General features: G+C 44.6%; 1 protein-coding gene and 1 long non-coding RNA gene across 7 annotated transcripts in view; one reads left to right on the top strand and one right to left on the bottom strand.

Moving 5' to 3' along the window:
- MSRA (methionine sulfoxide reductase A) overlaps positions 1 to 27,849 on the top strand; it is a 250,933-nt gene that overhangs the window by 158,384 nt on the left and 64,700 nt on the right. For all 6 annotated transcript variants that reach the window (XM_027904466.1, XM_027904465.1, XM_027904467.1 and 3 more), the window contains one exon: positions 292 to 398. In XM_027904466.1, coding sequence (XP_027760267.1) covers positions 292 to 398 — 107 coding nt within the window. The remainder of the gene's footprint in view (positions 1 to 291; positions 399 to 27,849) is intronic.
- LOC114068421 lies at positions 13,184 to 27,255 on the bottom strand. The gene is made up of 3 exons (XR_003573594.1): positions 27,244 to 27,255; positions 20,083 to 20,086; positions 13,184 to 13,267 (listed from the first exon to the last, which is right to left on the bottom strand). It is a non-coding gene; the product is annotated as an uncharacterized LOC114068421 (long non-coding RNA).

Raw genomic sequence — 27,849 nt, forward strand, 5'->3', positions numbered from 1 at the left:
ATGCCATTTAAATGGACATATCACTGTTGAATCTCTTCAGGACTCTTTAACCAAATACTTTGGTCTTCCTAAAAATACCTGCTGGAAGAGACTGTGCCAACCCAGCTGCATGGAACATCCTAAATTTAGTGGAAGGTGTTGGAAGGTGGTTGGAACTGGATGGTTTAAGGTCCTGTCCAACCCAAACCAGGCTAAGATTCTATGAAATTCAGGTGTATTGACCTTCTCCCAGCATCCCAGGGAGGGGGAGAGGCTGATCCTCATGGTGTTCCATGTTTTCTCTCTCTCCAGGGATGAGACAAGGCAATGACGTTGGCACTCAGTACCGCTCGGCCATCTACACCTTCTCCCAGGAACAGATGGAAGCTGCCCTGAGGTCTAAGGAAGAATATCAAAAGGTAACCCTGGGAAGGGTGTGGAATTCCTTCCCATAGGAGCAGAGGTCAAAGATGTCACTAATGAGAACAAAATCACTCCTTGTGCTGCGCATTTTCTGTGCTGCTGTTGGAGCTCCTCGTTACAACACTGAACTTGCATCGTAGTTGCTTTGAATTCCAACTTTTATGAGTGTTTTGGTTTGTGTGAGTCATTTTGTGACTATTCAGATAGTTCTTTGTGCAGAGATATCTTGAATCTCTGGAAGAGATTTTTTTTTTATAATGTGGGTGCACCGGAGCAGAAATCTGTAATCCTAAAGCTATTCCAGCACCTCTGAACCCTCTACTCTGAAGAGTGCACCCAAAATCTCAGACCCAAGAGTTCCTGAACGTTGAGGGAAGGTCCTGATCAATATTTGAGCTGCATAGCTCAGGATCACCCACCTGCTGCTTGTAAGATGCTTCTATGAAGCCATTCCGTAAATGTCTGTGATGGGATGTGACAACCCGTGACTTGCTAAGAGTATTTGTTTTGATTTGTGGGAGAGAAGATCAACCAGTTCCCCCCTCTGTACAGCCCTGTTTTTCAAGGGAGATGGATTCTGTCTCTTCCCTGCCACATAAGCTATTATTTAACTAAAGGCAGGGGGATTAGTGTCCTGCAGTGTCTCTGCATTGTGGTTGCTGTCTGAGCTGCCTCGCACTCTTTTCAAAGCCAGATCCGGATTCTACAACATAGAAATAGAAATTCTTATGATTTTTAGGAGATAGAAATTCTATTCATTTAGATGAAATATAAATGCTTATAATTTACATGGGAAAAAAAAAAAAAAACCAAAACACTTAACCTGGCACATCAGGGCATGGACTTCCATAGTGCTGAAAGAATCTCAGTGTTCTTATGTTTAATTATACAACGATCTCACTTGTGTTACGTTAAAGAACCAGGAGCTGGGGTGAATATTTAACGTTAAAAGGAAACAACTGTGTTTTTGGAGGGTGGGGATACGCCAGTCAGAGGGTCCAAAGAGGAGGTTCAGCTGCTGAAACCCTGGGCAGCAGTTTGGGGTTCCCCAATGTGTGTGTGCCTGGTGGGTTGAGCTCTGGGGGGAGCTCGCAGGGCTGGTTCCTTCCTACCTGCAGTCGGAATTATTTTGTGTGCAAAGAGATGCCCTGAACTGCAAGTAAATAAACAGAAAGTCTTTCTCAGCAGTGTGAGAACTGTGCTTGTAAATGAAGTGTTCAGTGACATATTTTCTCGTGAGCAGCTGAACACATGGGGAGAAGTCAGTCTTGCAGGTGTTTATGTGATTTAACAGAGTGGTTTTCAGAAGGTTCGCTGCTCGTATTTATCACTCAGAATTTTTTTTTCTCGTTATTTCCCTCAGATCCATTGCTTTTCCGAGTTCCTTTTATTCCTTTCTGTTAGCATCTGCTGACCAATATCACCCCGTAAATCTTACAGCTTTAATTTGCTTTCCCATCTCTTTTATTCTCTGCTGTTATTTGTCATTAAATAAATACTGACATGAAAGCAAAATTGCGAGGTAGGAGATTGCAAGATGATATTACAGAAATTTCCATCATCAAATAGATTTCCTTAATGGCACCATTTAAAATTTACCTACTTTGAAGTCTATCACCATTCGAAAAGTGTGTATAATTAGTACATTTATATAATTAGGCACAACTGTAAGTGAGCACATGTGGAGTTTGTTTTTGCACTGAAGTGGGGAAGGAAGGGACGGTGTTGCCAGCTAAGGAAACACAGCAAATATGTACCAAAATTCCTAGGGGATCTGTGGTTCCTATGTATTATTAACAACAATATCTACAATATTATCTACTGAGGTATTGCAGGAGCAGTGGAGTGGTTGTATGGGAAACACACTGAGCAAACAATTTGTTCAGGAATCCCTTTTCATATTAAATGTTTTGCATTACATGATTTTAATGTAAATCTAATACAACCACTTCCCTTATTATTGCAGCAATTTAAAATAAATATCAGGCTCTTCTGGCAGTGACACGTGCCAGATAATCAGGGACAAAACCATGTGGGAATGGCACGATGCTTGATTTTTCCAGGCACCAAAGGGGGGAAAGGGCTCACAAATATGACAAGTACCATAAGTGCACTGTGGCTGCAAAGGCATAAAACCAAAATGTCATTTATTTGTTTGTTCCCTGAATAATCGTGCATGTGCTCTTGAGGTGTTTGTGAGCTGAGGGCCTGGAAGAGAGCTAAGAATGACCTTCAACCAGAAAATGATGTTTGTTAGAGGAGTTCCTTTTCAGAAAGACGGGGAGGGTTGATCATGTAAAGGAAATAATTTTGTTTACTGAGGGTAGAAACCATCCAACCCCAAGGTTAATATCTTGAATTCCTGCCTCCAAGACTGGCTGCCTGAGGCATTGGCTTCTCCCTGGAAGACAAGAGAGTGTGTTCAGCAAACAGCATGGGCTGGAAGGAGCAGAACAAACCAGTTTGGACCAAGGACCAGAATGGGTGTTTTGAGAGGGTTTGATCTTCAGTAGCTGTAGTTGGTCCTCTCAACCACCAGCAGGTGAAGCCAACACCTTAGTACTGGGCTCTGCTGAGGCCAAACCTCAAATGCTGGGGGCAGTTTTGGGCCCCTCCATTCAGGAAGGACATTGAGGAGCTGGAGTATGTGCAGGGAAGGGAACGGAGCTGGGGAAGGGGCTGGAGCAGCAGGAGCCAGCTGAGGGAGCTGGGGGGGCTCAGCCTGGAGAAAAGAGGGATCAGGAGGGACCTTCTGGCTCTGCAACTCCCTGACAGGAGTGGGGAGCCAGGGAGGGGGATTGGGCTCTGCTCCCAGGGAACAAGGGACAGGATAAGAGGGAACGGCCTCAATTGTGCCAGGGAAGGATTAAGTTGGATAACAGGAACAATTTCTTTCTGGAATGGGTGGTCATGCATTGGAACAGACTGCCCAGGGCAGGGGTGGAGTCCCCATCTCTGGAGGGATTTCAAAGCCCTCTGGATGTGGCATTTGGGGACATGGGTCAGTGGTGGCCTTGGCAGTGCTGGGGAACGGCTGGACTGGATGATCTTTGAAGGCTTTTCCAACCTAAAGGATCCTGTACTTCTCTATTAAATGACGATGAAAAGGAGATTTATTACCAGCTTGTAAATGAGAGTCAGGATGTGCCCTGAGCCCAAGGATCCTGCAAGGTTGCATCTATTTCAAGTTGTGAAACTTGTTGCTGATTCCTGCAGCTGCTCCAACAGCTGAGAAATGGCATCACAGCACTGAATATGCATCTCGCTGTGTGACTTTAGCTGCTGATGAAGCTGAGAACATGCAGTCAGAGTCAGCCAGTGCCGATATATATTCTAATACAATAGTGTTGCTGGTAAATGGTAACACAATGTAAGTGTAATCAGAAAAACATACAGTGAGGGCCAGGGCTTGGTGAAATCACTGTGAATGAGCTGTTCCATCAGTTTTGCCTGAAGCTGAGGTTTTTTAATACAGTTGAACCTGAGGTTACTCAATTTTCAAGACAGTTGCAAGGCTAGATTTGGTTTTCAAATGAATTATCAAGGCAATTGTAATCCAGGGAGTGAAATCAGGGTGGGAAGAAGTTTGTGTTTGTTGGTTTTTTTTTTTCTTTTTTCAAAATCAGAGCCTGCATTTGTTTTGTGAAGCACTAACACTGAGTTTTAAGTTTCCAAGAACATACTGAGTCACTCCCCTCCTTAGAATCACAAAATGATTTGGATTGGAAGGGAACTTAAAGCCGATCTCATTCACCCCCTGCCATGGGCAGGGACACTTTCCACTATCCCAGGTTGCTCCAAGCCCCGTCCAACTTGGCCTTGGACACTTCCAGGGATTCAGGGGCAGCCACAGCTTCTCTGAGCAACCTGTGCCAGGGCCTCACCACCCTCACAGCCAACAATTCCTTCCCAATATCCCCATCTAACCCTGCCCTCTGGCAGTGGGAAGCCACTCGCTATATCTTGTTCCTCTATCCCTTGTCCCCAGTCCCTCTCCAGCTCTCCTGGAGCCCCTTCAGGCTCTGGAAGGGGTTCTCAGGTCTTCCTGGATCCTTCTCTTCTCCAGGTGAACCCCCCCAGCTCTCCCAGCCTGGCTCCAGAGCAGGGGTGATAGATGGAGGTGCTCTACAGGATAAGGGAAACAGGGAATTAGCACTGACCAGCACAAGATGCAACAATCTCTGCAGCTCAGCAGTTGAACAGATACTGTGAAACTTCCATAAGGTTGTGGGTTGATGTGGGAACAAACCAGCAAAACCCTCAGGCACAAACCCAAGACCTTTATATTTGGTATTAGAGAGAAGAGATTGAAAAACTGGAATTTCCTGGCCAGTGCAATGAGCTTTGGAGCAGCAACTAAATGGAGATGAGGGGGCTGGGATTGTATTTGTGAAGCTGGAGTAAAGGCTCTTCACAGACCTTTGAGATCTCCAGTTCTGAGTGATTAATTCCATGAAGGAATGCCTTGTGGAGTGAATTTCCAACACTCATCTGTTTTTTTATCTGATGTGCTGTGTGAGTTTAGAACAGGCTTTGCCTGGGAGGTGGTTTTTCATGTGATTTTTGGCTGGGAAAAGTTAAATAGCTCTTTGAAAATTAGATTGTTTTTATTAAAGCAATACAATAGTCAATAAAAAGAAATAACACCTGCTTACTGCTCTTCAAATTCTGTCTAATTCAGAGCTTTATGTATCAAATTATCTCTGCTTCACTCTGATGTGAATGGCAGTGACTGGATTCCTGATTGATGGTTGGTGGCTCTCAGGAAAACAAGCAAAGCTGATCTGATAAGCTGAGCCATTCTTTGTTTTGTAATCACTTCTCTGTGCTACAGAGATACCCTTTGAATGTTCATCCCTCTCTGAGAAAGCTGCATTTGGCTCTGGATGAGGAGGTTTTGTGTGAACAGTTGCAAACTCTTTTCATGTTACTGTAAATGGCGGAAAATTGGAGTTCTTTGTCACTCCAAGAAAATTTGGTCCCCTCACAGCAGAGAACTAACACTAATACATTTCTTGGCCACAGTGGCAGCGAGATAAAAGCATTAATGGCATGGATTTAGGATGAACTTGTGGATGTGTTTACCTGGACTTCAGCAAAGCCTTTGGCACCCTCTCCCGTGGGATCCTCCTGGAAAAGCTGGCAGTCCATGGCTTGGACAGGGGCACCTTGGCTGGGTTAAGAACTGGCTGATGGCTGAGCCCAGAGGGTGGTGGGGAATGGGGCTGCATCCAGTTATCTGGTCACCAGTGGTGTCCCCGGGGCTCAGTGTCAAATGTTTACTATCTTTATTGATGATCTGGATGAGAGAATCGAGGCTAACACGAGCAAATTCGTGGATGACGCCGAGTTGAGTGGGATGTGGATCTGCTGGAGGGTAGGAAGGCTCTGCAGAGGGATCTGGACAGGCTGGATCTATGGGCTGAGGTCAGTGGTGTGAGGGTCAACAAGGCCAGGTGCCAGGTCCTATATTTTTGCCACAACAACCCCCTCCAGCGCTCCAGTCTGGGGCAGAGTGGCTGGAAAGCTGGAAAAGGCCCTGGGGGTGGTGTTTGACAGCAGGTGAACATGAGCCAGGTGTGCCCAGGTAGCCAAGAAGGCCAATGGCTCCTGGACTATACCAGCAGTAGTGTGGCAGCAGGATTAGGGAGGTGATTCTTCCCACGTGCCGGGCACTGGTGAGGCCACACCTGGAGTGCTGTGTCCAGTTCTGGGCCCCTCAATTTAGGAAGGACATGGAGAGGCTGGAGCGTGTCCAGGGAAGGGAACGGAGCTGGGGAAGGGTCTGGAGAACCAGGAGTGGCTGAGGGAGCTGGGGGGAGGTTCAGCCTGGAGAAAAGGAGGCTCAAGGAGGACCTTCTGGCTCTGCAACTCCCTGACAGGAGGGGGGAGTTGGTGGTGGGGGGGGGTGCTGCCCAGGGAGGTGGGGAAGTCCCAATCCCTGGAGGTGTCCAAGGAACGACTGGATGTGGCACTCAGTGCTCTGGGCTGGGTGATAAGGTGGAGATTGGTCAAAGGTTGAACTCGATGGTCTCAGAGATCTTTTCCAGCCTCAATGATTCTATGATTCTCTAATATTGTAGTTGTCTTGTTTGAATTTCTTGGAATAAATATCTGGGAGATGACGTGTCCTATTGTCAACCTTGATTAACAACCCACATGTGCTTCCTTTGTTGAATTTATCCCAGAATGGTTTGGGTTGGAAAGGACCTTAAAACTCATCTCATTCCACTCCCTGCCATGAGCAGGGACACCTCCCACTATCCCAGGTTGCTCCAAGCCCCATCCAACCTGGCCTGGAAGATCTCCCAGGATGGGGCATTCCCCGAGGCAGAGCAGTGCCACCATCCTACACTGAGTTCAGCCAAATGCACGTTATTTCTGCTCCCTGGATGCAGCAACAGCTCATTTTATTGTGCTTTTATCAATGCTGAGCAAGGCAAGATTTTTTTTATAGCTTTCAATTCTGCATATCTTGTGTTCACTTGATAAAGGCAGGGCCTTTCACTTGGCCCTGTGACTGATGCAAATACAGCTAATCATGCATTTGAAATTACAACTCTGAACGGCACGATGGAACCGTATTTTCTATTTTGCAATCATTTTTTCATCTGCCAGGTCACAGAGGTCAGCAGAGAAGCCATTTGCTTTATTGCACTGTGAATGTGAAGCTTATATTGGACATTTAAACTGATGTTAGAAATTGCCCCACAATAAACTAATGTAAATATCGGATGGATTTGACTCCAGGAGTGGGTTGTAAATAAAACATTTCCTGCTTTGCGTGGCTTGCTCTGCTCAGCTTCCCAGTGATGTAAAAACATGCTCAATTTGTGTAGACATCAAATTTTCATCTACTTAGACAGATGAATTCTCAATCTTCAGGGCAGATCTCTGTGTTATTCAGAAAATGAATATTTAAAGGGTTGATTTGCCTTGTCTACAAGAGTTCAGGGTTGTTTGAGGTGTCCTACTCCATCTGAGCCTCCACCCCAGCTGGACACAGATCTCCTGTGGGTCCTGGGTCATAACAGTGGGGCGGAAACACAGCAGAGTCTGCAGTGATGCCAACACAGAGGATAAAACCCTCTCCATCAGCCTGTAAATATGTTCTCACGTGGCTCAGTGGCATCTGGGATCGTTCTTAAGGGCTCCTAGTTCAGGCTTTTGAATTTCTTGCTCCTGATTATGCATCTGTTCCAGCACTCCAAAAGTTTCACAAGCATATTAAATGTCAGGTGCATAAATTTGATAATGATGTTGATAATGATGGTTGAAGAGTACACAGCGAATTACAGGGAACAGGATGGAGTTCCTTCTCTTCAGGAAGCTCTCGAGGAGCTTAGTTTAACTATTGTGGAGGACAGGATAAAACAGTCTAGAAGAAGGTCAAAAGAAAGATGATGATCATTAGCTGTTGCTGTTCTGTGTCAGGTCTTGCTCTCTTTGGGATAGACATAACCCTTAAAACTGATTTAATCAAAAATTTCCAGGAATTAAAAGTGAGAAATGTCTCCAGATGTGTTCGGCCTCAAGATGTGTGAAAACGTTGTTTTAATTCTGGCCTTTGGATCCATCCATGTCCAAGTGAAGGATAAGGCTTGTAGTGGGACCTTCTGTATTGATCTGGAGAGGGGGAGAGGGGCTGGCCTGGTTTTTGGCTGCCATACCAATTAAAAAATGAAACAAAAAGCCCTTTTTAAGTGGCACAGACATTTTTAACGAGCGCGGGATCGTTACTGCTGCCATCCAAACAGTTTGCTTATCCTCAGTGCAAAGCTGTGGGATCCAAAGAACTGCTCAAACCTCAAGTTTTCTCGGTGACAAGAGTGTGCCCGAGCCAGGATTCAAGTAAGTTCTCAGGGAACACTTTTCCCACTGTTTATCCAACTCTAAAAAACAAAGCCAAAAATGTATCTGAGCGTAATGACACTTCGGGAAGTTCTGAGCTCCACAAAGCTCTCACTTGGAAATGACAGATACTCAATATTTATAAAATCTGCTGCTTGGGTCTCTAAATATGGGCATAGGAGTGTCCTCTTAAGCCCTCAAGTTCATATAATTTGATAACCACAGGGCTACAGCATCTATTGACAACTGTCATCCCCTGGTGAAGTTGTTTTCTAGCTGTTGTTAATGTTTGCTTAAATAACTCTTAAGATTCTTTTGCAGAACCCAAAGCAGATCAGCCTTACAGCTGCAAATCCAAAGCAGCACCATTAGAATCCGTGGAATTACTTTGGATTTCGAGTAATGCCACTGAGATAAAAACCTGTCCCAGGAGCTTCTTTCATTTCAGCCTTTTTGTTCCCCACTGAACTGTCAGAGAATTCGGTGCATTATTTTCTGTTTGAAGTGTGTCACTCCTTCAAACAGAGCTCTTGGCTTTGGGGAAAACTAGTCAATATTTCCTGCAAAGAAAAATCAGAGGATGCTTCAGCAAGTGATGTTTCCACGTCTGTTTTGATCTTGTGATCTTTTCTCAGCAAGATTTTTTTTCTTCTTTATTGAATTCCACAGCCTGTAGAATGATCTCTCTCTTTTATTATTGTTTTATCGTGGAATCATAGAGTGACAGGATGGTTTTGCTTGGGAGAGACCTTGAAGATCGTATCGTTCTAACCCACTGCCATGGGCAGGGACACCTTCCACAAGCCCAGGTTGTTCCAAGTACCTGTCCAGCCTGGCCTTGAACACTTCCAGGGATGGGGCAGCCACAGCTTCTCTGGGCAACCCGTGCCAGGGTCTCCCCACCCTCACAGCCAACAATTCCTTCCCAATATCCAACCTAAATCTGCCCTTTTTCAGCTTAAAGCGACTCTCCCCTTGGATCTCCCACATCCAGGGTGTCCACTGAGTTCAGGAAGAGCCAGACTGCAGGAGGAGGTCGGGATGTGCTGTTTGGTTGATGGACAATCCCATCCCCTGTCTGTGCTCCAGCTTTGTAGGGTTGCAGGCAGTAACACCAGGGGGGGTTGCCTGAGTTCAGTCCTATTTTACAGTAACCTCAGCTCAGGAATCTCTGCTTTTATGCCTGTGATTGTCTTCAGTGGCTCTGCAGGTGGTTATTTTGTCATCTTCTGCTGCAGAGCCTGGCTGGTGAGGTACCAGTGAGAGTGTGAGATGAGTATCTGCTCTCACCTCACGCTGTGCTCACAAGGTCAAGCAAAGCCTGTCTTACACCTCTCCACTGAGCTGAGAAATCAGTTCATCTGTCTTTCTCTCTTCATTCCCCACTCCAGAGTTTATTTCAGCCTTTATCTGCTGTTTGTTTCCTCCCCATGTTGTTTACTGGCCCTTTTGCTTTCCAGGATCTCCTGCCATTTGACCTTTGCCCCACATCCCTTCCTTCTTGGTTCCACATTTTCCCCAGTCTTCAGATTTTCCACCTTCTCCCTCAGGCCTGTGTTTCTGAAAAACGTTCCTTTCTCTTTATCCTTGCAGACAAAGATAAACTGGTATTTTTTTTTTTTCCAGCTGACCTTTACTGCCATTTACTCACAGGGTCAAAAAGTAAATCAAATTACCCAACATATCAAGTTGGACAAAATCTATTCCCTCCTCCTGTTGCCTCAAGCACCCTGAGATAACCTCCTACTGCAGGATTGTGGAGGTTTGTGCTCTGCTGGGCCGGGGCCACTTCAGGAAGTGTCATCAAAGGCTGAGAAATCATCTTCAGTGAATCCATGCTCCCAACCCTCCGGATTTTTTGCTCTGCAGTATTTAATCCTGACCTTTCCCTGAGCAAGCAGCTTCCTGGGGCTTATTGAGGTTAATGTGCTTCCACTGTGGCTGCTCCTTCCTCCTTTGCTTTGGTTATTTTTAGTTGACTCTGTTAAACTCATCTCTTTTTCAAGTTTTAAAGGAATTGTGTTCAAGGTGTTCAGAGAAGAAAAACTCTTTTACGCATAAAGGCACTTTGGAAAGGACCTGGACCTTAAAAATCATCCAGTTCCTCTCCCTGCCACGGGCAGGGACACCTTCCACTAGCCCAGGTTGCTCCAAGCCCTGTCCTTTATTCTTTGTTCCTAAATGGATAATTTTTAGGTTTCACCTTCCTAGGTGTAGAATTTGGGGTTTAAAAATGTTCTAATGAGCTCAAAGATGCAGTTTGAGCACCCTGGTATTATCAGTGTTTGCTGAAACTCTGACCTTCATGTGATCTTCCAATTGCACCAGCACTAATTTTATAATTATTTCTAAGCCTTGATCACTGCACTTCATAATTCTGGTGAAAGTCCATCTTAATCCAGTTATCATTCCCTATATTAACACCATATAGCACTTCTGTTTTAATTAAAATGATTATGTGAGATTAAATCCAACACAAAATGTTCCCTGCTTTGTATCTACAAAGTTTCCTGTGCCAGCTGAACTTATAATGGCATCAGAGACAGATGTTGGGTTTTATATATGACCTGTTTTCTACAAAAACATGTTGATTGACACTAATTATATTCCTTTCCAATTGAATGTCATCTTTTTTTTTTTTTTGGGGGGGGGGTGTTTGTTTTTAACCACGTACAAATTCACAGTGGTGTGTGTGTGTGTGTGTTGTGTTACTTTTGAAGTGCTACAGGGAACTGGTGCTCATTCCCTCTTCTAGAATATTCAATATTAACCATCTTTTATGTGAAACCCACATTTTTTTTCGAAAAGGAGTTGAAAAATTAGACAACTTGGAGTTTATTAACCGGTTCTTTGCACTGAAGGACTCCCAACTGCAAACTTTAAGGCTCGTTTTTTTGCATTCCTTAACAAAGCATCCCAGATGATTTTTTATTAAATATGGAAAATACAATATTTCCCCCCACTATATTTCTCAGAAATGACTGAATGGTTATCCAAAAGAAATCTGTAAAATCAATTTACTCCAGCAAACACAACTTAGTTCCAACTTTCAGCCCCAAAAATATGAAGTTTTGTGGAGCTTCAAACACCCAAAGAAAAATTCTGAATAAACAGAGGATTTCCACGTGCACACACAAATGTGCACTTTTAATACCATCATTTCACTTTCTGTATCGTTTTTTATTTTTATCTCAATCAGCTAATTATATCCTGAATGGTTATTTTTTCATCCAGCTCCTCTTGCCATTATATATATATATATATATATATATATATATATATATATATATATGTGGTTGCTGTTTTATGTGCCAACAACCATAGGAAATTTATTCCCCCATTATCCCATGATATATTATTATAGGAAAAGCCTTCAGTGCGAAACGAGGGGATTTTCCAGGGCTGGAGCAGAACCTGATTTCTTTCATTGCCCTCTAGTGGGCTCAAAGCGCTCGTGCAAGGGCAGGGAATGAGGAGCTTTTCCCCTTCTCTTTGTGCGACACAAACCATCAGGTTTCTCGGAATTCGGATTATTTTTCCACGTTTTTGTCTAATTCACAGAGCACTGTTTCGTCTCGCAGCTAAAGCAGAATTATAATCTCGGTGTTTATAAATTAGGACCAAAGGGGACACTGTGCTTTTGATATTTTGCTCCACAAAGCTGGAAATACGCATTTTCTGTATGAAACGTTATTTTACCAAGTGAGTTTTGGGAGGGACATTTAAATACAGAAAGGCTGGAGAAGGAGATTCCACTTTTTAGGCATCATTTTCTGCTGTTGTTGCTGTGGATAACTGTGAATTCATCCCACAGCCCAGCTGAAGGGGGGCTTGGAAAACGTTTCATCCCATTTATTTGTGATTTGTCATGGAATCCTAGAATGGTTTAGGTTGGAAGGGACCTTGAAGATCATTTAGTTCCACCCCCTACCGTGGGCAGGGGCACCCTCCACTGGACCAGGTTGCTCAAATTCTCAGTTTATGAATAAAAAGAACATTATTTCACCCCTTTCCCCCCAATTTCATTGTGTGATAATGTTTCAACAAATATGTCAGATGGTGAATTAGACACACACAAGACCTATCAAGGGGAGTAAGGAGGGGGGGATGATGCCTGTGCTGGGAAAAGATCATAATATAAAGAATGGCCTTTTGTGAATTAAACAGTGAAACAAAACAGAACTTGAGGCAAAGATATTAATTTTCAACAGTCTGATCAGAGGAAATCAAACACTGCTCCAGACTGGTTGGTATAATTTTTACTCTGAGTTAACACACAATGCATGGCTGGCTTATGGCTTGTTAGGACTAAAAATTAGTGACTTTTTGGATGTAAAATGCCTGTCTGGTGTCTGTTGACTTCATACAATGTCATATTTGTGTACTATCCTGGGAAGGGAGGAAAGGAAAAAGCCCCAAAGGGCATTTTTGAAGTGTCAGCAGAATTCAGTCTCAGAGAGTTGTTTTAGGTCAGGCATTGATTTATACCACGCGAAAATCACAGTTTTCATGAGCCAGCAGAGCACGAGGGACTCAAGCACTTGTGCCAAAGAGATGGAAGCACATTTGTTTGGAGTCGTAGGATTGTTTAGGTTGGAAAAGCCCTCTAAGGTCATCAAGTCCAACCATTCCCCAGCACTGCCAAGGCCACCACCGAGCCATGTCCCCAGGTGTCACATCCACGTGGATTTTAAGTAAGTCCGTTCAGGTTTGGGGATTCCACCACTGCCCTGGGCAGCCTGTGCAGTGCCTGACCACCCCTTCAGTGAAGAATTGTTCCTGTTATCCAATTTCAACCTCTCCTGGTGCAGCTTGAGGCCGTTTCCTCTTGTCCTACTGATGGATTCACTATCCACAAACCTTGGTTCTCTATCCACTCGTGTGATGGGTGTCACATTTGCTGCCTTCCAGTTCACTGGGACCTCCTTGGTTAGCCAGGACTGCTGATAAATGATGGGAAGTGGCTCAGTGAGCACTTCCTCCAGCTCCTTCAGCACCCTTGGGTGGATCCCATCTGGCCCTGTGGAATTTTATGTCAAAATGCTGGAGCAGGTCACTGACCATTTTCCCTTGGATTCTGGATGTTCATTCTGCTTCCTGTTTCTGTCTTGCAGCACAGGGGATTGGCTACCCCGAGGCAACTGGTCTGACTATTAAAGGCTGAGGCAAAGACAGCATTAAGTACCTCCACCTGTTCCTCATCCCTTGTAATTTAATTTTCCCTGCCTCCAGTACAGGATGGAGGTTTGTATGTCCCTGTTTGCGGATGTGCATTGAGAGCACAGGGAAAAAATACTGCAGCTTTGCACTTTCCTTCGGGAATGACTCACTCCCTCTGCTGGGAACATTTAATTCTGAATGTGTGATGCTGCTTTCCCTCCTCCTCCTCCTCCTCCTCCTCTTGCATCCACCCCCCTCACCACATTCACATTCATCTTGCTCCGTGTGACATCTGCTCCGTGTGCTGCAGAGCAGCACTTTGGTTTCTATGGCAGCTGCTGTAGCCAGTGGACCCATGGATGGGCAGGGAGAGGAGGAAGAAAATTCCCAAAGTGGCTGGATTCAGGTGCATGGTGGTCATTCACCCTTGGCCAGAGGGTTGGGGTGAGTTTGGAGGGGGTGTGTCAGGGGTAGGTCACTCATATGCTGAGGCATTTGTGGTCCAGGGTGATTTCCTTTCTTCCCCTGCGAGAAGGACAGCAGTGAAAGGCAGGGTGTGAAGAGCAGCAGGTTGTGGGTTTGGTTGAACTTCACTCTATGTTTCCTTTTGCTCTGTTAGGTCTCCAGTTTTACAGCAAATGCTCCTCAGCTTCTGCCTCTCTGAGGGTGAAAATGCAGATGCCAAACCCGAGATATTATAATTAAGTGTCTATTTATAACATAGTCTGTCATTAGAATTACCATGTCATTTTTAAAACAAGGGAGGATAATGCCAGTTCACAATCTACACCTGTAGCTGTTGTTTCTTTTTTTATTAGTATTATTTTAAGCACAGTTCTTCTTTGATTTGTTCTGGCTGGGAATACATTAGGAGGCCTGAATTAACATCCTGCCACGTCGGCTGGGGCTTCTTCAATCCTCCGTCCCCCTTGGTATAAACACAAGGATTCTGAGCTGCCTCACTTCAGCTACAGGGAGCTGGATAAAATACAGAGCCCACTTCTCCATTTTTAAACATTCTTTATACAGTGGAATCAGAAGATGGTTTTGAAAGAGCTGAAAACCCCACGTGGCAGCATTGCGGCTCACGTGCCACCGCTTGTCGTGGAATGTCCTGGGTTCAGGATCAATCCATCATTTATCAGCAGTCCTGGCTAACTGGAGAGAACCCAGCTGAGTGGGAATTAGCAAATGTGATCCCCATTTACAGCTTTTAACCTGAAAAGCCGGGTTTGTCCAGCCCTGGCACAGCTGCCCAGGGCAGTGGTGGAGTCCCCATCCCTGGAGGGATTTAAAAGCCACGTGGATGTGGCACTTGGGGACATGGGTTAGTGGTGGCCTTGGCAGTGCTGGGGGAATGGTTGGACTGGATGATTTTAGAGACCTTTTCCAACCCAAGTGATTCTGTGATTCCTTTGTCTTAAACCATCACAAAGATGTATTTATTATAGAGCAGTTTGTTCACGGGAGATGAAACCAGCAGGAACTGGGACTGACTGGTAAAATATGAGCTTGGAAAATCACATAACCCCAGAATGGTTTGGGTTGGAAGGGACCTTAAAGATCATCTTGTTCCAACCCCCTGCCATGTGCAGGGACACTTGTGAGAGGAAAGGCTGTCAGAGATGAATGTCCCAAATCTGGTGTCGGGAAGGTGGTGCATCCCCAGCGTGTGGGGTGTGAGGACCCGGATGACCCTGAGCTTTGACATGTCTTCAGAGAGCCAGGTACTGCCTTGGTGTGGGGAATTTAGTGTTGGATGTACTTTGGAGAACACTGAAGAGTTCTTTTTATTGCAGATGAAGAAATCCTTTTTAGGCTCATGCTTCTTTTACATCTCTTCTCTGAGCAATGCTTTCTCTTCCGTTGTCTGTAACCCTCAGAATTTCAGGTGCCACGGGCAAGTGCTTCTCCTTACGTGAACATTTTGCCTCTTCAGGCCTGTCTGCTGTACTTTGGGTGATCCTATTATCTAGCAGTGCCTGTACCTTGCACCTTTTCTTTATCCATTTTGTCAGTTATTCCCGTTTAATCCCATATAATCTTTCCTGGAGTCTTTAGCAGCAACCCAGACCTCAGATCCCCCTCAGCCTGTTTCAAGTAGCTGTCAGTGACACGATGCATCCTCTAAAATTCAGCTGAAGTCTGGTGTGTGTGGTGCTCTGGTGCTGTTCTGAAATAGCGCAAATTAGGTGTTGTTAAAAAAAAAAAAAAGTCATGGAAAATTGTGGCAAAAGAAGATCTTTTGTCAGGCTGCTTAGGACCTCTGATTTTCTCCCACTTTTAAAGGGCTGCTTGTCTGCCTGTTCTACCCTCTTGTTCCCACATATTGTATGGACCCTCCTCCAGTTACATGGAAATCCCAGCCATCTTTTAAGACATTTCCTTTATATTTGTTATTAATAGTCCTTATAAACACATTTTTTTTTTCTTTCCTTTTCCCCTTTAGTTTATGGGCAGAGAGGCTTCAAAGCCTTTAAACTGACTAAGCTCTGACCTTAATCCCTTGAGGTGTCACATAGGGTAGCAAAATCCTACCCTTCTAAAGGAAGGAAAAATAAAATAAGATGTTCCTAATAAAGTTGGATGTTCCTAAAAGAAGATAAAGTTATCTGGATCCTCCACCTCGCTTACAGAGGGCACAGTATACTCCACCTATTTTATATTATCCCATAATTGTGCATTTCATTGCCACAACCTCAACTGGAAATTATTTTTGGAGCCAAAATTGTCTTGCATTTTCCATTATTTGGCCTTTTTGCACCAGTTGTTTGCTTTTTCTTTCTTGAGATCCATCAGTTTATGGCTTATGTGTCTACACATTTATCAGTGATAGAAGATAATATTAAAAAAAGGCATTAGCACGTAGCAATGATCTATTAAATAGTGTAATTCATCTTTGTGCAGAGACCATCATTAATTTAATTTGTTTAATTAAAATAGCCCATTAAAATGGATTTAGTTGCTGGCATCAAACCACTCCTGGCTTCCTTTTTTGTTACTGGGACATAATATTACCCAAGGTCTCAACAACTTCCCCATTTTCCTAATTGAGTCAGAGGTTCAATTTGAAATTAGCATTGCTGGGAAGGAGAAACAAATCAAATAGAGAACCCAGTTAGCATTTAGGGCTTAGAACGGGGGGTTTCCTGATTTCCCTTTTAGTGGATGTGAGCAGGAGGTCAGGTTGTTATGTGAACATTAAAAAAATGCCATCCCCTGACCTGCTGAATTCCTGACAGTGCCTCGTGTTTGTGCTGACAGGAAGAAGCAAACAAAACCAAATGAAAAGGTAATGAGGTAGAGCACAGAGGGGATGTGAAATCTTCCCCTCAGAAAGCTCTGCAATGTTTATTAATGCTGCTGCTTCAATGGAAAAATGCAACCTGGAAAAAAAAGAAAAATGCCACCAAGTATTTTTCCATTTCTACTTGTACTTTTTTGGAATTTGCCCACAGTGGAAAATAGAAAAAATTAAATAACTCCATCTCTGAGCATAAGACCACAAAATATGTCGTGGCAAGCAGGTTTTATTTCTCGTGAGGCTTTGAAATGTTGTGCCTGGATTGCAGAAAGTCCAGTTGTACCCCTTTGGTGAAGTCTTTATTGTTAATAATTATCATAGAATCATGGAATGGTTTGGATTGGAAGAGACCATCTTGTTCCAACCCCCTGCCATGGGCAGGGACACCTTCCACTAGCCCAGGTTGCTCCAAGCTCCATCCAACCTGGCCTTGGACACTTCCAGGGATCCAGGGGCAGCCACAGCTTCTCTGGGCAACCTGTGCCAGGGCCTCACCACAGCCAAGAATTTCTTCCCAATATCCCATCTATCTCTGCCATCTGGCAGTTTGAAGCCATTCCCTGTGTACTGTTCCTCCATCCTTTTTCCCAAGTCCCTCTCCAGTTCTTCTGGAGACTCTTTAGGGTCTGGAAGGGGCTCTCAGGTCTCCCAGGATCCTTTACTTCTCTTCTCCAGGTGAACCCCCCCAGCTCTCCCAGCCTGGCTCCAGAGCAGAGGGGCTCCAGCCCTGGGTGCATCTCCGTGGCCTCCTCTGGACTCTCCAGCAGCTCCATTGAAGGCCTCACCTTCCCCATGGCTTTTCTTTCCTTCTCTGTGGCTGTTCTGGCTTTCCCTTCTCCTGCAGTGATCCCTCTTTGGTTTGACTTTGTGCTGCATCAAAGGGAAACCCCCAAAACCTTTTTTTTCCTCTAAAACCCCTTTTTTTTTCCTCTAAAAAATTCCAGTGCTCTGGGCTGGCTGATCCACCCTGGATGATCTACATGAGTTCCTAAAGCTTGAACACAAGGGGCCAGTGACTTGGTCATTCTGTAGGAGATACTGGCTGAAATATTTGATTGCCTGAAGTAGCACCTGGTGCAGTTTGGGATGCCTCAGGATATCTGAGACGTTCCTATGGGGCTGTGAGGGTAAGAGGAGCTGGAGAAGACCTGCAACTTCTGAACCAGCAGCTGGAGATCAAAGCAAAGCATCTGAATTTGGGCGGCTGGACCCAACCTGCAGTTTACCAGCAGACACCTCTGCTGTCATCCAGAACACAGCTGCAGTTAACATGGAGTGAGCCACAGCTAAACAAGTCTCTTGGGCTTCCTCTTTGGGCTCTTTTATCCCCTGTTCTGGATCCCAGTGAAATCCAGATTGATAACGGTTGTGCTCACTCCTCGTTGTTGCTGTGGTCACTGCCGTGGTTTCAGCCTTGTCTCCCAAACGAGCTCCAAAGCCACGCCCAGGAGACATCCCGGGCTGACAAGGGGGCGCTTCCCAAGGGGCGCTTTCAGCGTGACTGGACCGTAGGGAGCAGGAGAGTCTGGTTCCTTGGATGTGAGCCCAGCCCTGCGTGGCCTTGGTCTGCACAGTGAATAATGAATGACTCAGCACACTCCAGCATGAATGAAGCCCTTCCCCTGCAAGAATTGCTTCTGTCAATGAGAAGGGCTTACAGTGTTTCCTTTGATTAGGATAAAATCAAGGAATGCTCTTTTCCGGCGTTGTTTTAAATAATCCGCCTCGGTCAGCAACTCGCTCGGTAAAGTCAGAATTACAATTTCATTTTAAATTCAATTTTGACTCCCTCAGTTGAGTAAAACAGATTTATTGCCAATATTTTCACTCAAGTGGGTGTTTTCTTGCCTGTTGAGAAAATGCATGGAAATATTTAGCAAAAAAACAGTGTCATAACCTTCTCTGGTGATTGGAGATTTCCAGTGGTCCAAGCAGTGACAAGGGGCAGGATCATTGGATGGGGCTTGGAGAAACCTGGTCTAGTGAAAGGTGTCCCTACCTATGGCAGGGAGTTGGACTAGATGAGCTTTAAAGGTCCCTTCCAACTCAAACCAACTCCAAACCATCCTGTGATTCCAACCCATTCAGTGATTCCAGACCCGGGGACAACTGGGTGACCCTGAGGTGACACTGTGTAAATCTGGGATCCATCGGCCAAGTTATTTTCTGTGTAACTGGGGAATGGGAAGTCTTTAATGAGAAAAGACTGTGATTGATCCAGCAAACAGGCTGAGCAAGAAAAGATTTTATTTTTTTTTTTCCCTAGAAATAGGAAAGAAGTAAATATCAGGGAGAGGGGCAAAAGCTGTTTAAGGTGAAGAACAACATTAGCACAAATCCAGGTGGGTATGAATTGCCCATCTTTATATTTGGGTTGGGAAATTGGATGTTTTATAATCATTAGAGCAGCTGGGCTCACAAACAGCTGCCCAAACAGAATAGAAGGGGTAGGAAATATGACAATTTATGCAACAGTGCTTGCAGAGTTCAGGAAGGGATCTGGGTGAGCTTCCAGTGGCAGGAAACCAAATTGGATAACAAGGGGGAAGGTCTTCCAGACCTGTGGCCACATCAGTGCGAAGTGCTCCTATTTTATGAACTCATTTCTCCTCATTTTTTCCCCATTTTGAAAGAGCTGGAACTGCATTAAGCCATTATACATTTGTAGATTTAATGGAAAAGCCATCATTTTGGTCGTCAATATTCAATTTTCCTGAACCTTGTGGCCCAACCTGTTTGTGTGGGCAATAACCAAGAATAAGCTGACCAAAAAATAAATGGTGTAAAAATATTTTTGGTATTTGTACACACTAAACTAAACAGAAAGTCCTGATTTTTAAGTTCAGGTGGTTTTGATTGTCAATCAATCAAAGAGACACTTATGTCCTGAGAACCAACCAGCTCACCAGTAAATGATAGATGTAGAATTTGTGTTCACCACTGAATTTAAACTGAATACTGATCTAAAAGAGCTAAAAGGCTGAAATCAGCCTTTTCAGGTATTGACTAAATAGAATAAAAAAGAGTATTCATGGAGTAACTGCCACACAGGCTGTGAATGGATGCAAAAGGGGGTTTAGATCTTTTGAACAGCTCCTCTTTTCCACTTTCAGGCTCCATTTTGGCAAAGACAAGTCCTAGATATTGGTGATCCACAGTTGCTGCAGGACCAGAACTTTCCTGTCAGGAACCATATTTGATTTGGATGACCAATGTCTCTGAAAACACTCCTGAATATTGCAGCACAACCCTGATGTGCAGAACTGGATTACAAATCCACTCTGATATTTTCATTTTAACCAGGTTAATTATTGCTTTGATTATGGAGCTGGAATTGCCATCTGTCACGAGCTCTGTGGGATGACCCAGCTTATTTTGGCTTCATGTTTTCCTACATATAATGTTTATTATTCCCAAAATAATATAATGTGAGACAGTTACTATCATCCTGGGACAGCTTGTCATGGGATGGCTTTCTCATCATCACACTGCACTGGTAATGCAATTCCATTTTCATGTGCCACTGTTAGGCTGTGAACTACAGGATATTATATTGTGCATAGCTTAGAGATAGGGAAAAAGGCTGCATCTGACTGATATATCTGTTTAATTAATATTATTTCCATGTAAGGAATGTGTAGCAGTTAGGAGGTTTCTGGAAAGCTGAGAGAAGAGGATGTTAACACCAGATTAAAATATCTTCCTTTGGTTGTGGATCCTCCTCAGATCTATCACAAAAAACCACTTTTTCTCCAATACATTGGGAAGCTGGAAGATCAAACCTGCTGCTGACAAGGTGAAGCACTGGAGGAAGTTTCCAGAGAAGCTGTGGCTGCTCCATCCCTGGAAATGTTCAAGGCCAGGTTGGACAGGGCTTGGAGCAACCTGGGCTAGTGGAAGGTATCCCTGTCCACGTCAGGGGGTGGAAACAGATGATCTTCCAAGTCCTCTCCAACCCAACCCCCTCCATGATTCTCTGATTCTCTGGCTGTATTACAAGGGAAAAAGCATAAACTCATCCAATTTTGTTTGAGGCTTTGCAGATAAAATGGAATATTGAACTATCATCCCAAACTGAAAATGCTTCCAGGTGAGAAAACAAAATATGTGGAAATACCACTAAATAAACAGGCAGCTGTATTATCCCATAGCTCGAGTCTTAATTAAACTTGAGCTCTAATTCTGGGGGAGTATATTCTCATCAGTAGCCTTGCTATGGCCAGGATTAGTGGGAGAAGTTTCAAGCTCCTTGCTATGCAAATTTTTTGGGAAAAACCTCACATTCTGGGCCAGAACTAAATTAAAACCTCGTTTTACAGACTGGCAAGTTAATAGTGACCCCACCAAAGCCTTGTGCAGGCATTTGGCCCCTAAAAAAATAGCAGAGAAAAAAATCTGTGGGATGTGTCACATTTACCTGTTTGCTGCTCAAAAGCCCCTCTGTGTCTTCACATGCCATCCCACCCGGTTACTCCTTCCTTCCTCAGGCTTTTCCTTGGCACTTTTGGATCCAGAACCAATAAAGGGTGTTTGAACCCGAGATATGTGTGTGGAAGAATTTCAGAAGTCTCAGGTTATTTTTTCCCTGATGTTTCATACAGAGCTGATCAACCCTAAAGGAGAGGGCCAGGGTGTTGTCTCCATTTTCAGTTTATTGAAGTGATGCTGATGCAAATCCTGCTGACCGTTTCCAAACACATAAAAAGGAGGAAAATAAGAGAAGAAAAATTAATTGCCTTCAGCCTGAGCTTTCATGATGAGCTCTTCCACAGGCAATGAATAAAGCGTGCAGGATTTCAAGCTCCGGGAGATGGGAGATCAGAAAAAAAACCCTTTGTTTTGGTGTTTTTTTAAACCTCTTTTCACAGTTTTCCTGTGGAACATGCTGCAAACAAGCTTCAAACCCTGGTTTGCCACCTTTTTCAATTAAATTCCCATCAAAACCACAAATAGAAAAATCAATGTGGTTCATTCAGCGTGTCTAAAGTTCCTCAAATACAGCCTGAGAAAAGGACAGACTGACAGTGGGGTTTTTTCCCCCCCTCCATTGTTTTGTGGATGATTTAAAAAATCAGCTGTTTTAGAGTCTCACCTCCAAAGCTTAAAATAAAACTGGAAACTTGTTTTCCTCCTCTTCACACATTGTTCCAGTGGAAGGTGTCCCCCTTGGAAGCGGGGTTGGAATGAGATGATATTTGAGCCCCGTTTCAACCCAAACCATTCTGTAAGTCTGTGATTAAATATGGGCTTCTTAGAAACCACCTGGTTGTGGCTCTGTGGGAGTGTGGGTTTTTTTCCAGCTGTGCTTCCAGGACCACACCAATAAAAGCAAATTCCTCCTTGGGCATCAGTGCCTGGACCTGCCAAACCTGCCTGGAGCACGTGGGGCCGATAAGCTCCGCAGGCCCCTCCAGCCATGCCTGAGGCTGCACTTCCAAGTCCTGAGCTCTTTCCGAGGGGGAACCTCAGAGGACGCTCAGGAAAATTTGTAATTTCAGATGAGGTGGCGGGATCGGGTCCCTGGAGCATTGGAGATGTTTTTGCTGACCCGTCTTTGCCGGCGGGTGCAGCGGCAGAGGCGGATTGTGAGCCCAGCTGCTGCATCAGCATCATTTTAATTAAATATATATTGCTTTATTTAGCTCTGTGGATGGCATGGGTTCTGTTATTGCTTTCAATGAAGGGCTGGAATGCAAATGGAGAGGATTTAAGTGGAGACAGCAAAGGATGGTGCTATAGCAGGAGAAAACATCTAAATGAAACACGGAGAAGAGTCGACGTTGCTGCCGATGGCAAACCTGGCTGAAACGCGAATTCCCCCCATCCTCCTAACTCCTCATGTGCACACAAATGGCATTCCCAGCTCCTTGGGAGCCTGCAGAGTGTTAGCACAGGCACCAGGGTGTTTGGGCAGCGTTGTTAAAGCGGCATTAGTATGCAGGGAGATGCTCCTCACTCTGCTAAATCACTCTGCGAAGAGGGACTGTGAGCGCTCCCCCTTTGTTATGACAGCGCTTCTGAGGCAAGACTAATAAGACTTAAAAGCAGAGCTAAATTAGGGAGATGGGAGATGAAGGCAGGGGTAGAGACTGAACTGGGCTGATGGAAAAGCGTGGGCTGGTGGGAAAGGCAGGGAGAGAGGGAATGTAGACAAGGAGAGGCCCAAGGGAGCCAGGCCACGTGAACGGGGCCACAAGAGCCTGAGCAGGGCTTGAAACTTGTTCTGGGTCTGGCATACTAAAGATGGTTGAAATGTCAGCATTAAAAACTCAAAAATGAAAAAAACACCCCAGCAAAATTTGCAAAACAAGAAGTGAAGTCATGCTCTCAGGTGGGATTCCTGTGCCGACTCAGGAGTTGGGACTCGATGATCCTTGTGTGTCCCTTCCTACTCAAGACATTCTGTGACTCTGTGAAGCATGAGAAAGAGAAGAGAAATAAGAAGGGTGAAATACACACACACACACACACAAATGGCTGGAAAATTAAAATATTTTTTTTAGAAGAAAACATTCAAGTCATATCTTTATATCTTTAGTCATATCTTTTTTTTTTTTTTTTTTTTTTTTTTTTTCCTACAAGCTTTAGCTCAGGAATTCTTCTAACCAAACAGTACACTGCAGTCCTGGGCCTACATGGGATTTTTTAACACTTGCCAAATGGTGTCTGTGAGCTTGTAACAGATGTAAAAGATTATTTCCCAAATCTGCAAGAATTGTCACTTTGCACTTGCAAAGTGAAGACGCCTTGACTGGAAATACAGGAAGGATGAATTATGCATGGAAAGTGCTGCATGACTATTTTTAATGGTGCTTGGGCATAGTCTGGAATATGATTTGTTTCCTCAGCTTGTGTTTAAGGCAGGGGAGGTGAGTGAGGAAAGAATGAGAAGGTGAACAGGGAAATCTGCCTCAAAAACACGTGCTGAGGTTTCCTGGTGACAGGGACACCAGCCCAGCACTGCAGAGCAATAGCGCTCTGTGAGGAGCTGAAATCAGGAATAAAATGTTAGGAACCTTAGAGGATCCTGGAATGGTTTGGGTTGGAAGGGACTTAAAGACCATGATGAAGGTGAAGATGTGTTTTCTTGAGCCTTAGAGGAGTCTGAAAGAAAGAATTTTAAACAGAGGACATGTTCAGGTTGTAGCTCCAGTACCTCACAATGCATATAAGCAGGAATGATTAGAATGCTTAAGTCACAATTAGCATTTCATTCCAAATTGAATTTTGACTCCCTCAGTTGAGTAAAACAGATTTATTTCCAGTATTTCTATTATATTTTTTAGACTATGTGAGGCAGCTCAGAAAACAAATTATTCTTCTTAGAAAATATCAATATTGTCAAGGTTTATGTGGGGTTTTTTTTGTGAATTAAAAAATTATTTGGTGTTTAGTGTGAAAGGACAGAGATGTTCTGAAGGAGGGAGGATTTGTGCATCCTGCCCAGTTTATGATGGCTGTGAGTTTGCCTCCCCAGCCCTGATTCTTTGATTATCCTGGTGAGATGGGAACTCAAGCCCTCACACAGCATTATGTCCTGATGGGAGAGGATCCCATCATGGCAAACAGCAAATATTTCATAGATTTTAGTGGACTTCAGAAGAGAGGAAAGTTGACTGAGGCAGCACAAAAGGCAGGGAGCAAAGCTTGTTTTGGGAATTCCTGCAGCATCCAGTGATGAATGGGACCTTGATGTGGGTTTCTTTTGATTGATTCTTCCACTCTTCAGGAGACCACAATGGCCTCTCAGCATCCTCTGGTTTTCCTCTCTCTTTTTTATCAGCTCAGCCATTGGGAATATCCTGCTTGACACAGATATTTGCATGAGCTGGTGTTATATTGGTACTTTGCTCTTTAATAACTATGCAAATTTATCACCAGTGTGCAATGGAGATGGGGGTAGTTGGGAGAATTTGTGGTTAGAGAGGTAAAAAGGCCCTCAAGGTGGTCCATGTGCTCTGTGGGAATACCCCCATTGAATAAATGATGGATTTGTCTTCTGCTTCTGAGCTGAGAGGGCTCAGACTGGAGAAAAGGAGGCTCAGGAGGGACCTTCTCGCTCTCTTCTCCCTGGTAATGAGTGACAGGGTGAGAGGAAATGGCTTCAAGTTGTGCCAGAGGAGGTTTAGGTTGGATACTGGGAACAATTTCTTCATGGAGAGGGTTGTTCAGCCCTTGTTGGCACAGCTACCCTGGGCAGAAGTGGACTCCCCATTCCTGCAGGTATTTAAAAGCCACTTGGATGTGGCACTTGGGGACATGGCTCAGTGGTGGCCTCGGCAGTGCTGGGGGATGGTTGGACTGGATGATCTTGGAGGGCTTTTCCAACCAAAACAGTTCTGTGTAAAATCACATGCTTGACAGGAGTCAGGGAGTCACATTCCAGGCTAAAATTACATTAAAATGTTGGCATCTCAACAGCTTTCTGAATGAAAAGTGAAATCGAGATTCCTTTAAATTTTGGGAACGTGGCTCCTGCCATGTGTTTGCAGTCGTGACTTTTTGCCTGTTGACTTCAAGGGAAGCAATTTATCCATTTTTGGGTGGTAGACTGGGGGGGAATCTGTGTTTTGGTTGTTCACAAATGTCTCTTGGTTCCTTGGAGAAAAATCTTCTTTGTATCATGGCAGCAGAATGCTGGGTTTGTGTGGTTTATATTCTCATACATCTTGTGCACTACTCTGGAAATCCGGCCTGGTAAAAGTGTCCCTTCCCATGGCAGGGGTTTGGAACAAGATGAGCTTTAAGGATCCCTTCCAATCCAAACCATTCTGGGATTCCATGATCACAGTGACCCCGTGCAGGCAAATCCTCAGCCAGTGTAAATAATCGCAGCTCTGGTGTTTTCCAGGCTTTCCCTTTGTCCTGTGCTGAGAATATGACCCATATCCTTTCAAACCTGCTGTGGTGAAAGACTCAGGTCCCAGTCCTGCCTTCAACAAACTCAGGAGACTTTTTGCAAATGGCTCAGTGGTTCCTGAGGAGGCCCAGATCTTACAGCTTTCCTTCTGTGCTGCTTGCAGTTTTAAGGTTTGGGAATATGTTAACTTAGCTGGGATGAGAAGGGGAAAAGGCAGCAGTGCTGTTCTTCATCTGTGGAAGTACATTTGTTGGGTAGGCTGTGTTCTTTTACTGCTTTCCTCAAATGCCATTTTGTAACAGTAAAACGCTCCCTAAAAATACTAAAATATTTTTAGTTGTCGAGTACAAATCAGATTGAGCTGCACATTTCCCTCGTGAGTAAAAGTGATGAGTTTGTGTTCATTAACTCGGGGCCATCTGGTGCAGACATGCTGCAGTCTGTGAATCAAACATGCAGCAAACTCCAGGGATCAGAATAACCACCAGACCCAGGCTTTGAGGGGCTTGGGGGCGGAGGAAGAGGGTGGTGGGCTATAGATTTCACTCTTTTTAAAATTAACTCTGCTCTCAATGTTGCACTGTTGTGAAACTGTGTCCCAGGCTCACTGGTGACACTCTGAGTAGCATTCAGGGTGCTTGTCTGCCATTAAGGTGATGGTACCTGTCATCCCAACTGGTTTGTGTGCAAAAATGACTGAACAGCTCTGTTTCCCTGAATTCATAAATAATGCATCTTGAGGGTGCAGCTGCGCAGATGCAACTAAAAAATAAATCTAAGCAGTTTTTCTGGGTCTGCACTGGTGGAAGTCAGTGGTGTTTCCACTTATGGTGTAACTGGATCAGATCTCAGAGTGTTATGTAGAAAACGTTGAAGAAATAAGATGTAGTTGGAGGCTCTGATTCCATCTCAAGGGTCTTTTACAAGGTAACTGATTTTTTTCTTCTTCCCCGTGAGGGTGGTGAGGCCCTGGCACGGGTTACCCAGAGAAGCTGTGGCTGCTCCTGGATCTCTGGAAGTGTCCAACACCAGGTTGGATGGGGCTTGGATCAACCTGAGCTGGTGGAAGGTGTTCCTGCCCATGGCAGGGGGTTGGAATGAGATGAGATTCGGGGTCCCTTCCAACCCAAACCAGTCTGTGGTTCTGTGATTCCATGAAATCTGCTTCCATTACCAACCTGGCAGCCTTTATACATTTCTCACCCAAATGTCCCAAAATGTTCCTGCCTCTCCTGTTGATGTTTTTTCTGGTCTCTGCCTTTGTTTCTTCCAATCTCCTGTCTGTCACTGGTTGCAGCCATAGCTGGGTGGTCCCAAGAGGGGGGGAAGAGCCAGTTTTAAGCCTGAAACTGTTGTGTGAGTTGAGCCAAAGTCACCAAACTCCACCCACAAACCTGTATAACTTTGTGAGTTCATCACAGAATCACAGAATTGTTCAGGTTGGAAAAGCCCTCTAAGATCATCAAGTCCAGCCATTCTCCCAGCACTGCCAAGCCCAACACAAACCATGTCCCCAAAGGCCACCTTCACATGTCTTTGAGAGCCATAAATTCCCTGGCTGTTGCTTTTATTGTTTGAGCTGTTTCAGTGGTACCTCACAGGGTTTTGCCCAGGACAGAGATTGCTCCAAGGTGCTTGAGGACTGTGTTTGGGCAACTAGTTAAACCCCCAGAGCATTCAGAGCTTTTCTGCTGACCAGAGATGTAGATATTTGCTTTGGGAGGACTTGAATTGCTCTCTGGACTCCACTGGGTGCAGTTTAGTTGCCAAAACATATGAATCAAGTGCTGTTAAAGATGGTTAAAGGTATCTGGGATGTCCATGAAAAGCTGACAGAATAGACTGGTACCCACAGATCTGAGCCATGGGAATTGTAGTCAGGGGCTGGATTCCCTAAGACATCTCAAATAATGCCTATGGATGCTCATGTTTAGGCATGAGGCTGTGTCAGCTGAAGTTTAGGATGGATGTCAGGAGAAGGTTCTTCCCCCAGAGGGTGGTTGGGCACTGAACAGGCTCCCCAGGGCAGTGGGCACAGCCCCAAGGCTGCCAGAGCTCAAGGAGTGTTTGGACAACACTCTCAGGGACAGGGTGGGATTGTTGGGCTATCCTGTTGGGCCAGAAGTTGGACTGGATGATCCCTTCCTACTCAGGATATTCTTTCATTCTAGGAACCACAACCTGAAGTGAGACTTTATTAACTTTAAAGAGGGCTTAGAAACATTTTGTAAATGCCCAAACCAAAGTTTCTGGAGGAGAATCCCATTTCATT

This window comes from Empidonax traillii, unplaced genomic scaffold (assembly GCF_003031625.1).
Source record: "Empidonax traillii isolate 1590-97213 ecotype Southwest subspecies unplaced genomic scaffold, ASM303162v1 scaffold1060:size1239554, whole genome shotgun sequence".
Classification (NCBI taxonomy): Eukaryota; Metazoa; Chordata; class Aves; order Passeriformes; family Tyrannidae; genus Empidonax; species Empidonax traillii.